This window comes from Typopeltis vanoorti, chromosome 11, assembly GCF_054136105.1.
Source record: "Typopeltis vanoorti isolate ZY-2024b chromosome 11, IOZ_Tvanoo_1.0, whole genome shotgun sequence".
NCBI classification, from domain to species: Eukaryota; Metazoa; Arthropoda; class Arachnida; order Uropygi; family Thelyphonidae; genus Typopeltis; species Typopeltis vanoorti.
In genome coordinates this window covers 18535774-18550469 of record NC_143559.1, presented here as the reverse complement: position 1 = coordinate 18550469, position 14696 = coordinate 18535774, and the positions used below count along the sequence as shown (strand labels likewise).

Genomic DNA, 14696 nt, shown 5'->3' with positions numbered 1-14696 from the left:
CATTTCTCCTCCTACTGGCCATATAATACCTATAATTATATCTAAAAAATTCCCTAGGATTTTCTTTCAATCGTAGGGCCAATCTCCTCTCATATTCCAGTTTCGTCTTCCTTATTGTACTAGTCACTCTTCTGGCCTGTGTCTTATACTCTTCATACATCTTCTCTTCATCTGTCTCCTTATATCTCTTCCATAGCCTATTTTTCGCATGCAATTCCTGTTTAATATTGTTTGTCATCCGCTTTACTCCAAATGTTGTTTACAAATGTTTACTCCAAAAGTTGGGTGGGAGAAGGGGGACGAATCAGGTAACACTGAGCCCAGTGGAGTCTAGAGAGGATAATGCTGGGTATAGAAACAATGGCATCTATATGCTTTATACTAATGCCAGGAGTTTCCTAAGGGAGAGGAATTGGTGGCACAGATAGCATCAGCCTGGCCAAAAATTATTGGGATCACTGAGACATGGTTGAGAAAAGACGACATAATAACAGGAATAGAAGTTGCTGGGTACAGCATTTTTCGACAGGATAGGAAGGAAAAGCATGGTCGTGAATTACTGCTTATGATAAGTGACGACCTATGTCCTCTAAGAGTGGAGACTTTGGAAGGCAGTGACACTAATGATTTTGAAAGCATATGGTGTTAGGTAGAGGTGGGCAAGACAGGATATTTAGTGGGGTATTGCTACAGACCCAGGAGCACAGAGGGTGGGGACCAGGAAATGTTTAGAACAGTTGAGTTTGGCAAGTGCAAGAAGAATGATTGTTATGAGAATGAAAGTATAAGGGAATGGAATTTCTAGAATTCTTGAGGGACAAATGTCTTAGGCAACATGTAATAGAGGGAACAAGAAGTTCAAGAGTTTGGATTTGGTTATAGCATCAGAAGAGTTCATATTAACTGAGATGACATCTCTCCCACCAGTTGGAGAGAGTGACCATATGGTTTTGACTTGGAAAATGAATAGACATGCAGGAGTATCAAAGAGACAGGAACGTATGTGGAATTATAAGGCAGATGATTATAATAGTCTAAGACGTCAACTTGGGGAAGTTTCATGGAGGGAGGAATTGGAAGGCTGGGATATCATTAATGTGTGGGAAATTATGAAGGAATATTTTTTAGCAGCAATGGTAAGTGGCATACCACGAGTGAAGAAGAGGACACAATTTGGAGTAAAGTGGATGACAAACAATATTAAACAGGAATTGCATGTGAAAAAGAGGCTATGGAAGAGATATAAGGAGACAGTTGAAAAGAGGATGCATGAAGAGTATAAGACACAGGCCAGAAGAGTGACTAGTATGGTAAGGAAGGCAAAACTGGAATATGAGAGGAGATTGGCCCTAAGATCCAAAGAAAATCCTAGGGAATTTTTTTAGGTACGTGGCCAGTAGGAGGGGAAATGACTGTGGAAGAATGATATTGTGGGATAAAAATAGGAATAGAGTGACTGATGCAGAGGACATAGTGGAATTGTTCAATGAACACTTTATTGGAGTATTTCATCCTAAAGGAGTCAGTTTTAATGCTAGATTGATAGGGCAGGTTCGAGGTTTAGAGTTACAGGAGGAGAGTGTGTTTCAGATACTGAGTACTCTGGATGTCAGTAAAGCTGTGGGACTGGATGGTATTTCACCATGAGTTTTGAGAGAATGTGCTAGGGAACTGACAGTGCCTTTGACCTGGCTTTTCAGTGAAAGTCTGGCTGCAGGAAAGGTGCCCATGGAAGGAAGGTAAGATAGTGCCATTGCATAAGGGCGGTAGCAGACTGGACGTGTCTAATTATAGGCCAGTTTGTGTGTCATCAGTAGTTAGTAAGATCTTGGAGAAAGTAGTGAAGGACCGTATACAGCATTGGGCAGATGAGGGTAATGTTATCTGTGAGAGTCAACATGGATTTGTGAAGGGGCACTCTTGTTTTAGCAATATGCTAGTCTTTTATGATAAAGTTACAAAAGCATTAGATGAGGGAAAGGCATACACTGCCATTTTCTTAGACTTAGTGAAGGCATTGAACAGGGTGCCACATGCTAAGCTGATATTTAAGTTGCAGCACATGGGTCTGGATGTCAGATTGGTCAACTGGATTCAGGATTGGCTGTCCGATAGATATCAGAGAGTTGTGTATGGTGGAGCAGTTTCAAGGAAGCAGAGGGTTACAAGTGGGGTCCCACAGGGCTCGATACTGGGACCTATATTTTTTAACCTTTATATCAATGACATTGTCAGTGGATTGCAAGGGGATATTCAGTTGTTTGTGGATGATGCAAAGCTGGGAAGGATTATTAGTAATAGTGCAGATGTGGCAGCCCTGCAAGATGATTTGAATAGGCTAGATAGATGGGCAAATGAATGGGTGTATCGGTTTAATGCAGCAAAATGTAAGGTCTTGAGGTTTGGGAAACATCGATGGGAGACTGCATACTCTATGGGAGGAGTTATACTGGAGGAAGTAAGGGAGACAAGAGATCTGGGGGTTGATGATCGATAGAAACCTGAAATTTAGGGAACATATTGCAAAGATGGTGAAGGTAACACAGAGGATTGCTGCAATAATGAGAAGGACACTGACCTGTATAGATAAAACAGTTATCATTCCATTGTATAAGATCCTGATCAGACCACTTGGACTATTGTTCTCAGATTTGGTCTCCTGGATTTGAAGGGGATAGATTAACTGTGGAAAGGTTACAGAGGCAGATAACAAAGATGGCTTGAGAACTGTACAATGTTAGTTATGAGGATCAGCTGAGGAAATGTGGACTGAAGTTTGGTGGATAGTAGAAGGAGATGTGATATGATTGAGACTTTTAAACTGTTGAGAGGTAGTTACCAATGACAAGGGGCCATTGCTGGAAAACATGAAAGGAAGCCTTGAGCAAGAGTGTGAGGAGTGGTTGAACCATGGAATGCATTGCCTGATAGAGCAAGAACGGTCATTGAGTTGAAGGAGTGGTATGATAGACTTTGTGTTTTCTAGGATGGTCCTCCCACAATGAGTCTCTTGACTTCATAGAGGCCTGAATAATAATAATATACAGTAGTTGCCTACTTGTATGATCTAATTGGTTTGTAGAAAACCATTATTTAAGTGAGCCATCATAAATCAAACTCTAGTTTCCTAATGAACTGATTATGCTTCTGGAAATAGTCTGAACTCTGTAATATAATATAACAAATTTCATGCTTCTCATCTGATCTTAATGCTTTCCATTTCTTTAAAGATTTTGTGTTCTCAAATTTACTTTTCCTCTTTCTGGACATTTTTGAAGTCAAAAATATGCAGCACTATAAATAATTTGAAGCTAAATTGATAATAAATGAAGAGGGAGGCAATTTACAAGTCTGCTTTAATTATGGACTTCCCCTGTGCACAGGTGAAGGCCATAATTAAAGTGTGCACAGGTGAAGTGATCTGGGCAAAGAGACATGTTTTATTTTTTAATGCAAATATATATATATAATATGTGATAATTTGTTATGTAAAACTCAATCATGGATAAAAAATAAACCATTCTTATTCACATATTAGAAATCATTGAGACTAATTAAAATGTTTTATTGTCGGTTGTAATTTGTGAGTCAGTCAGCAACTTTGGATGGTTGAAGAACACATCCTAATTGCCTCACTCACTGCCGTGGTCTAGCATTTCATATATTCATAACAGAAAAATGAATTACATATATATACAGTAGTATCTCGCTAATCCGAACCCTCCAGTAATCCGAACTGCGGTTTGAAAGAAAGAAACCGTTTTATTTATTACGTAATATTATTTCGTGTACTATTTAAGGATGTAGCATTCTCAGTTGCTGCTGCCTGGGAAGCCGTCGAACCTGAGGCAATTCATGCGTTATGGAAAAAACTGTGGCCTTCTAGAATTTGGCAAGATAACTACGGTGATACACAAAAAGATGAAATTCAAAACGTGCATAATTTGACTAAAAATATAAATTCAAATGTTGAAATTTCACAAACAGATGTTACGGAATGGATTACAGGTAGAACCGAAAGTGAATTCGAAATCAAATCTGACGCTGAAATTATAAATATAAATATGATCCTACAGAATGAATTTGAAGACGATGCTGACAATAAAGGACTCGAAGAATAAAAGTAAAACATGAAGAGTCAGTTGACAGTTTTAATATGCGTATAGAATGGGCTAAGCTGAATGATACGCTATTCCACAAAATTTTATTGCTAATGCAGCTCCGAGAAGAAGCATTCGAAAAAAAGTTTAGCTTCCAAGAAGCAAAAGAAAATCAGTGACTTTTTTTACAAAAAAATAAAAAATTTTTTGTGTTATTTTCCGGGATACCCTCTTTGTGTTGTTTACAAGAAAGTGATATTTTTTACGCAAATTAAGTTATGTACTGAACTATGCAATTTTATTAAATCAGAATCCTCAACAATACAGATACATACAAACTAAATGTTTTACTAAAATAAACTTGTGTGCTGTATTAATTTTTATTTTTTACATTACAGTACAGTAGCTCTTTTCTATCAGTTACTTCATTTATTTACAGAATTAAATTGATGTACCATTAGAATCTGATTATTTTTGTCTTAAACGCTAGTTATTGTTGCCTCTTGGGGGAAAATTCACTAATCCGAACTTTTCGCTAATCCGAACGAGCACGGTTTTTATTGGTTCGGATTAGCGAGACACCACTGTATATATGTAATTAATTTTTTATTTTTTAACTTGGGGATATTGTATATTAGGGTTACCAAGTAATTTTATAAGCTTGGTTATTTAACTCCTAATCCCAAGTATGCAAACAATTAAGTTTACGCCTGAAACATAGTTCAAGTCTAAAGATGGTACAACACCAGGGCAACTCATTGTAAAGGTGGGTAAAGCTCTGATCCCTATTCTTAGTATTTTCCCATAATGTAAAAGATGTATACTTATATACTTATACTGCAATACATTATGGGTGGGGTCACTATCCAGACCGGTTTCAACCTTTTTTTGAGGTCTCCTCAGTGAGTAGCTAGACCCTAAATACCATGGTTTAGTAATACAGAGCCTTATCAACTTTACCTATAGAAGTTGCAACAAGGTGTTTTTATTTTTAATAAGAATCTCTGGAGGAGATATAGATGTAATTAATTTTTTAACTTGGGGATACTGTATATTAGGGTTACCAAGTAATTTTATAAGCTTGGTTATTTAGCTCCTAATCCCAAGTATGCAAACAATTAAGTTTGCACCTGAAACATAGTTCAAGTCTATATATATATATATATATTATTTTGATGGAAGATTTTAATGCAGAGGTAGAGAGAGAAAAATCCCAGTGAATCATCTGTAGGAATCAATGGTGTTGACAGAAATTAAAGAGAAAAAAATGCAGGTGGTGCTGAAGAATGAAATCATAAAGTTATGAACACTTTTCAAAAAATAATAACAAATCTCAAAAGAAGAGACACTTAATTGGATCTAACAAGTGTGCAATAAATTTATATGTATATTTACTGTGGGAAGCCATATTATGGCCAAACTGAGAAGTCCATCTTCCTGTGTCTCGAAGAACATCAGAGAGACATCGCTTATAGTAGAACTAGAGTAAGTGCCCTCTCAAGCCATGTCCTGTTCTTAGTGAACACAACAGTAACTAAATATAGCTGATAATCATATATATATAAAATTGCATATTGTACAAGATATGAATATCAAAAACAGAGTAACAGCCAGAAAAGATCAGAAATTAGTTGGAAGCAAAATAGCAAAAGCATATGAAAAAGGCTTTGACTCAATAGACCAGAAGTGGCTAAATTTCCTATATACTAGGTCCAAGAGTCACATAAGACATTTTTCAGATGTTCATGAGCTGCAGTATTTTCTAAAACATTTAATTATTAAAAACACAATCAGATACATATAATTCTTCTCTAGTGCATCAATCCGAAGATTGGTTAATTATAGCAGCACATCATAGCATCCTGTCTTGTGACTTCCTTTTTATCTATTCATAACTCTTACCGCTGGTTAGCATCATTATGTTATTTATATATGAAATTCTTGGTCTGCCTCTTTCCTTTTACAGCTCCTTCCATGCCTCAGATGGTGTCCAATTAGGCATTTTCTTCTCTTATTGATGTGGTTCATTAGTGACGTTTTGTTAGTGTCCAGGCCTTACCATATAATGCAATGCTGCATATGTATATTTTCACTAGCCTTTTTTTGAGGATGCTGGTAAAAATGTTTCTTCTATTGTAGAATGCCTTTTTGGCCAAGATTATTAGTGCTATAATATCTGATTGGTTTCTTCCATCTTCCATGATAAGATTTCCAAGATATTTGAAGGAGGATACCTATTGTATTAGGTTATTATTTATTTCCAGGTTTATTTTCAGTGGATTTGCTTTAATTGTAATTAATAGTTTTGTTTTCTTATAATTAATTTTTAGGCTGTACTGTGTGAAAATTTCCTCCATCTTTGCCAGGGTTTGTCTTCATTATCAGCTATAACTGCTATGTCATCTGCAAACTGTAGCCAGTTAATTTCAATTCCATTTATCTTAATTCCTGTTTCTATTAGTTCTTTCAATTTATTTATTGCATCTTCAATGTAGAGATTAAACAGTATGGGTGAAAGAGAGTAACCCTGTCTTACAACTCTACGTATATTCTTGCTATTGCGGCTTTTGTTTTATTGCTGGTATTTCTGTTAGGGCTTCTTGGTGCTTGTAAAAATTAAATATGAGCCTTCTATCTCTCCAATCTACCTTTATTGTTTTTAGGACATGAAACATTTGGTTCCAGTCAATACTATCAAAGGCTTTCTCCAAGTCAAGAAAGACCATTAGAGTATTTTAGTTCTTGAATCTTTCAATAACTGTTCTTAGAGCTAGGATTGCTTCTCTTGTTTCCTGTTGTTGGACATATAATTATACTCACATTATTACACTTTCAATTACTACTCATAGAAGGTTTAAGTGTGTGTGTGGGGGGGGAATCTTCATTTTTTACTATTAATTCATTCAAGTCTGGCTGATGTGATGTTAAGACGGTGTGAAGCTGTCAGATATTTGTTCATAAGGCAGTATGATGGTTTGAATTTACAGAGTTCGTTACTGAAAAGAGAGTTCACAGTAATAAGTTCTCCCAAAAACTAATTTTAAAACACGATTACTCATCACAACAAACCTCCACAGTGTAAGTTGAGGGATATTGCTGAGTCAATTGGTATTGATTTCATTATCCAGTCAGAGCTTAATGCACAGATCCAAATGCAATATCCATGATGGATTTTATTATCAATTCAAATTTTCTTAGTTTTTTTATATTTGTATGTATTATGAGAAAAATATTATATGTATTTATGCATGTTATTTAGAACCTCCATAGCTCAGTTGGTATAGATGAGCCCTTTGGTTGAAAAGACCCTGGTTTGAATCCCGTTTACGATATGAAAAACCTTTTTTTCAGGTGTTTTCAATCAAATGGGGAGTTAGCCAGTCTCATATGTTTTTTTTTCTCCCAGAAACTCTGATTTTTCATCCCTCAGACCAGCAAACCAGCCCCATGAACACATAGTTCTCCAGACATAATATACTTACCGAGGGATGCAGCAGAGGAATGGCAAGTTGGCTGCATTAAATTGCCTAAATTCCCTAATATCAGTTGATTCAATCTGTTTGGATGGATGGATAGATGGTATGTTATTGCATGTATTTATATGTCTGTGAAAATTATTATACGATAAACAGAATAAAAACTAAAATTGCCTAGAGAGCCAGATCAAAAAACTTCACTAGCTGCATGTGGCTTGCAAGCTGGGATTTGGCCACCACTGCAGTAGACTTATGTAATATATTAGATGCTTTAAAACATGTAGGAATAAATGGTATCTATATGAATATTATTCATGTATGAGAGGATTAGCAGTAATTTAGATGAAAAAGAAATAAAAAGTGGGCAGACAACTATTTCACCTACACAATAACTCTTGAATATGCTGTAAGAAAACTGAACTTGGAGAAAATGGGATTAAATATGGATGGAGAGTAATTTAAGATTTACCAATGATATGATACTAATAGGAACAATAACAAAAGAAAAATAACAAAAAAAACCTTGATTACAGAATTAAATTAAAGTGTAGAGATAGGCCTACAAATAAATATAGACAAATCAGAAATAAAGTATTATCTAGTGGAAATACTGTAAAAAAAAAAAAAAAAAAAGTAGAAATAAATTAGAAACAGACTGAAATAGTGAGCTCATATAAATATATAGAGAAAATCATTACAGGTAACCATAAATTTGATAATGAAATATCAGCTTGAACAGCGATCAGCATGGGTTGCTGATCGCTGTTTCATAGTTTATGAGCTGCATGTTTGCAGCTATTCGGAGATTGGTTCAATTTTTCCAGTTAAAAAATTAGATAGTCTGTTTCTATTTTTATGAAAAATGAACTTTTATTTCACGGCAAACATGCACAAAATTTAAATCAGAAATATATTTTGAAATACAAACTGTGATTCTCAAAATATTTGATTATATGCTATTGTTACCAACTTAGCCTTTCAGTTAAAAAAGTTACTGATCCCTGAGCTGAAATGGTAAGTTCATATAAATATCTAGGAAAAATGGTTACAAGTAACCATAAATTGGATAATGAAATATCAGCTGGAACAGGGGGATTGGCAACCCATCAATAACAACAGGATGTAAAGTTTTTAACTTTCCATCCTGTTATTATATCTCTATTTTAGAAATATGTAAAGAAAGATTTACAGCCATTGAGCAATGACATTGGTTATGAACCTTGTAGCCTTACTAAAAACAGTTGGAGAGACTGAAAGCAATACAACAAAACATGGAAAGAGCCAGAGTAGTTAGATAAAAAAGAATAATAAATGGATAAGGAAGCAAATAAAGGTAATGTGGATATGGAAACAGTAATATATGGCAATAAATGGTAATGAGTATGTCTGACACCAGATGGACATCAGAGATCAAGCAGGTCAGCAGTAAGATGGGACAGTGAGATAAAAAAGACATTTTGGACATTTATGGCACAGAGGTTCACAATATCGACTAAAATGGATGAAACATGAAGAGGTATTCATGCAGTGGACTGAAGAAAGATATATATATATATATTTCTAGATTTATATTTATATCTCTATATATCTAATATATATATATATTACTAACGAAGTTATTTTTCTAATATCTGCTGGTGTAATATTGCATACAATTTTCTTTAAATAAAGTAATAGAGAATTTGTGTTGTTTTAAAATATTTCATTAATATATTCTTTAATTCTTATTAATCGCTTAGTGTGCCAAATATCAAAAGTATCTGATTCTCTTTTTTACAGAGTAAACATGTGAAAGATATTCAGACTTCTGTTCTCTATGTAGATGGCATTGCTAAAATGGTTACACTTGACTACACAATGGATGTTTCAGATATCACTGATAAATGTGAGCAAACTGACAGCATTTACACCAAGAAGGGAAGATATTTTGGAGAATACATTGAGTAAGTCTTTAAGGCTAATTTTTTATATGTATATTCTGCAGTAGAGTAATTTTCAGTCTTAGATTCCAGCAGCATTTGATGAGCAATTCTTTTTTCATTCTGGCATGGAATGTGGCTCCGAGGTGCAAGTTTTGCTGAAAGCAAGAGATTTGAGAAACTGCAAAGCAAGTTTCTCACATCTATGACAATGACAAATTCAAGAAACCAATTGGCTTACTTTGGCATGATCAGGAAAGAAAATCAGTGGTACCTTGGACTTAGTTTGAGAAGAATTATTGATGGCAATATGTATTTATCCTTTTAGCTTTAGAAAGTTGGGATAAACAGAAGTGGGGTGAAAGAGATGAAATATGAAATTAACAAGACACTATGGGCAAAGTATAACGAGAAAAAGCTCTCCTCAGCTGCATAAAGCAAACTCAGTGTCACTAGGGCAACTGAATGGAATACTACCACATATAAGGAAATGTGTCAAGTACTGTAGCTAGCATATACCATTGAATTGGGGTTTTAACAAGACAGAGTATACTGGAAAGGTGGGGTCAGTTTGAAGAATAAACAACTGAATCGATGATAATAGGAGTCTTTCCACAGGACTGCAGAGTTTGTCAGATGAGTGTTTTTCTGCCATTATGCTGAAAAGTTGCACAGTTCCTAAATCATACTAGAATGTGATATTCAAGAAAGTTCAAGAAAGCCTGCTGTAACATACTTCACCAGTTCAACTTTCACAAGCTTAAGATTTACCCTTATCTACCAAATCCATTGTTTTCATGCACTAATTCTTAACTTGCTCTCTCTCTCTCTCTCTGTTACTTTATCAAGTTATAAGTACATTGCGCCCTTCGATTGGAATAGGCCTAAGTTCGATTCTCGTCGCGACGGGAGGGATCTTTATCTGGTCGATTTCAATCGATGGTGAGTTAGCCGATCTCATACGGAGGTAGCAGGGTTTTTTCTCCCGGAAACTCGGGTTTTTCATCCCGCATACATACAAATCGGCCCTTCAGAACACACGCAATTTACAGACAAAAATTACTAGTTGTGGTGGTGTTGGAGGTGGGCGGTAGATGGCGTTGATTCGTAGTAGAGGTAAGGTGTAGAGACAGTTGAAGATGTCCTCCCGCGATGAGTTCTTCGGACTCCTTGGAGGTATCAGGAATAATAATAATAATAATAATAATAAGTAAAAATCTTCTGTTCGAGTCACGTGCTTCTCTTAGAATGGGGTTTCAATCCTGCCTATGGGCATGGATGTGTGTGATTGTCTTTAGGTGGGAGATGAATTTCATCGTCCAGAGTGAGACCACTGTCTTGCTTACTGGAGGCCCTGAAGTAGCTTGAAAAAGTTCCATGGTTGTTCTCTAGAGTAGTATTTCCAGGTTCTATAAAAAAAACAAATAAAAATCATTAGCCTGTCCACATTATTAATGTACTACAGATTAACAAGCTTTTATGAGCTGGAGTCACATAAAAATAAATAAATAAAATAAAAAATACATTTATAATTGAAAGAGGATGCAAGGAGTGGGTTTTTTATATTCACATATGCACACATACACACGCGTGCACACACACACACACACACTCACTATATATATGAATGAATGAATAATAAAAAAAAACAGGAGAACTCTGAATCTTTGGAATTATGTGGTAATATAAGGCGACCAAAAATTAATAAAAAAAAACATACGAGTACATTTGAGTATAAATTGGACACATATGTTACACAAGCAAATAGCAAGATAGACTGAATGCACAGCTCATAAAAAAGTTCAGAAAATTTGCATTACTTGGTGGTCATGTATTCCATGAGAGGACTGACCACACATGATGACTTCACACTGAAGGCAGCCATTGAGTCTGATTCAAACCAAATACATTATTATTATTATTACCCAAGATCCCATAGAGTCAAAGACTCATCTAGGGGTCCTTTTATCATCGTAAAAAGCTAAAGTTAAAGCACAGCTCGTCATACTGTGGTTTAAACACACCCAAATTCTCTGCAGACACCACACTCTCAGGCAAGGCATTCCAATCATTCACAAGTCTGCATGAAAAAAACCTGCTTCTCATTCCCCTTTTATACAGTTTCCAGGGATGACCTCTGGTTCTCCCCTGATATTCCACTATTTTCTGTAGAACCTCTCCAGCATTGATCCTATAACAAACCCTTAATAACTTGTTGGTCTCTATCATATCTCCTCTCCTCCTGTCCACCAGACTCTGCAAATTGCATCTTCTCAATCTTTCCTCATACTCAACGTTCCACAGGTTAGAAACTACCTTAGTCAGTTGCCTCTGGACCCTTTCCAACATCTCTTCATCCTTCTGAAAACCAGGTGACCAAATCGGGTCACAATAGTTCATGTGTGGTCTAATCGGAGCCTTATACTATGGAACAAGAATCTCCCTACTTCTACAAGGCAATGTCCTCCACATCATCCATTCCCAGAAGCCTTTGTGTTGTCTTCACAATTTTGGCTATGTGTCCCCTAAATTTTAGATGCTTATCCACTATCATCCCCAGATCTTTTATTTCCTCCACCTCCGGCAATATATTCTCACCAAGCATAAATTCTACATCCCATTTTTGTTTTCTAAATTTTAAAACCTTACGTTTTGCAACATTGAACTCACATCCGCATTCCCATTCCCAATCACTCAATTTATTCAAGTCTTCTTGTAAGGCCACAACATCTTCTCTACTCTTCCTGGTTTGTCCAAACTTTGCATCATCTGTAAATAACTGAATATTTTCCATCCAAATCTTCACCCATATCATTAATATACAAGTTAAACAGCAATGGCCCTACAACAGACCCCCGAGGCAAGCCACTAGTAATTTTCCTTTTCCTCGATATCGCTCCCCCATACACAACTTGTTGATACCCATCCGATAGCCAGTCTCCAACCCGATGCACCCATCTAATATCCAATCCCATCCACTCTAGTTTGACTATCAACTTATCATGCGGTCATCTATCAAAAGCCTTTGCGAAATCTAAGTATATTACTGTGTATCCTTCTCCTCTGTCCATGGAAGCAGTCACCTTATTGTAATAAGTAAGTAGATTACTAAAACATTATTATTATTAACGGCAATTCCAAGGAGTTGACAGATTCATCGAGGGAGGCCCAAACATCATGTCAAGAACAACTATTTGTCTTTCACACAGTATCTATCATACCTCGCCTTAAACTCATTCATGGTCATAGCACCCACAACAGACTTTGGCACTTTATTCCACTCACTTACCACTCTCCAAGTAAAGAACCTAGCTCTAACACCCCTGTTAACCACATTTTTGCCCAGCTTCCATGTATGGCCCCTAGTCCTCCCACCACCACCAGTCCTATTCTGAAAAATATCTTCTGGATTAATCTTATAGAAACCCTTTAGTAATTTGAATGTCTCAATCATAATCACCCCTTTTCTGCCTATCAACCAATTTTTGCAACCCACAAATCTTCAATCTGTTCTCATAAGGTTCATTCCACAGACTTGCCACCATCTTGGTCACTCGTCTCTGGATCCTCTCCACCTCCTCCCGATCAAGAAGAAACCCTGGCACCCATATCTGGGCACAGTAATCTTATCAGGGCTTGATATAGAGGAACAATAACTTGTTTGTCTCTGCTTGTTAAAGTATTTTTCAGTAAACAAGTGATTTGATGAGCTGTTTTAACCACTTTTGCAATGTGCCCACTAAACTTCAACTCCCTATCCACCAACACTCCCAAATACCTGGCCTCATCAATCTCCTGGAGTACGGTTCCACCAATGTGATATACTGCTGCTAATCTTTTCACTCCAAAATGCATACCCTTACACTTTGCCACATTAAATTGACATCCATTTTCCTTAGCACAGTCCTCCAAACTATCCAAATCATCCTGCAAAATTTTGACATCCTGTGCGCTCACAATTGCTCTACCCAACTTTGCATCATCAGCAAACAAGTGAACACTTCCTCTCAGATCCTTTCCTATATCGTTAATGAACAAATCGAAAAGTAGTGGTCCAAGAACAGAACCCTGCGGCACACCACTAGTCACAAGCCGTCTTTTGGACTTCACTTCTGAATAAACCACTCTCTGGTATCTCTCCATCAACCACCCTCCTATCCATCTCACCAATGCTATATCCATCCCCATCTGCTCCAGTTTACTGATTAGAGTTCCATGTCGTATCCTATCAAAGGCCTTGGCAAGGTCCAGTAGAATCACTGAAAACCCATTACCCTTATCCAGTTCAGTCGTTACTGTTTATAAAACGTGAGCAAATTACTGAGGCATGATCTACCCTTCTCAAAACCATGTTGTCCCCCATACAGTATCCCATTTTCATCTATCCAATCCTGTATTCTTCTCTTGACTAGTTTCTCCAAGACCTTGACAAAGATTCCTGATATACTAATCGGTCGGTAATTTACAACAGCAGCCTTGGAACCTCCTTTATGCAGTGGAACTATTTTCCCCTCTTTCCACCCCTCGGGACTAACCCAGACCCGAGACTCAGATTAAACAGAATGGTCAAGAGTACTGACAATTCTTTAGCTGCTTCATGTAAGACACGAGCTGGTATACCATCCAATCCCACAAATGTATTGACATTGAGGTTTTGTAATAAACTACTCACCTCCACCTCGTTCACTACAATTCCCATATAAACTTTTGGTTCATTCATTTCTGCAATGTCACCACCTGGATGATATACTCTTGCAAAGTGTTCGCTCAGTAATTCAACTATATCAACTGATTCAGTTACCTCCCTACCATCAGCATTCTTTAAAATCATTCTGCCATATACATTTTTTCTTCTACTTGCAACATATCGAAAAACCTGTTTAGGATTGTCTTTAGCCTGCATGGCCAATGTTCTTTCGTAATCCTTTTTTGCTTTTTTTACCCCACTCGTTACCCTTCTGGCCTGGGCTTTGTACTGTTCATGTGTCTGCCGGTCACTTTCTCCTTAAATTCCCTCCATAGTTTCTTTTTTTTGCAGCTCAAGCTTAATGGTGTTATTCATCCATTTAACTCCTACTTGATTTATTATTCGGACTCTAGGTATACAGTCAGCCATTGCTTCATGCAAACACTTCTTAACCGCCTCCCATGCACTGTCAACTTCTAGCCCTTGCAGTTTTACATGCCATGGCACTGTACCA

The 14696-nt window shown here is 36.7% G+C and overlaps 2 protein-coding genes across 2 annotated transcripts in view; one reads left to right on the top strand and one right to left on the bottom strand.

Annotated features, from left to right (window-relative positions):
• Positions 1 to 14696, bottom strand: part of Hsp83 (Heat shock protein 83) — a 140073-nt gene that overhangs the window by 85744 nt on the left and 39633 nt on the right. The window lies entirely within an intron of this gene.
• The window catches only part of Gnmt (Glycine N-methyltransferase), a 102105-nt gene that overhangs the window by 67044 nt on the left and 20365 nt on the right, over positions 1 to 14696 (top strand). Inside the window, exon 4 of the mRNA XM_090400364.1 lies at positions 9356 to 9519. Within this exon, the coding sequence (XP_090256490.1) occupies positions 9356 to 9519 (164 nt within the window). The remainder of the gene's footprint in view (positions 1 to 9355; positions 9520 to 14696) is intronic.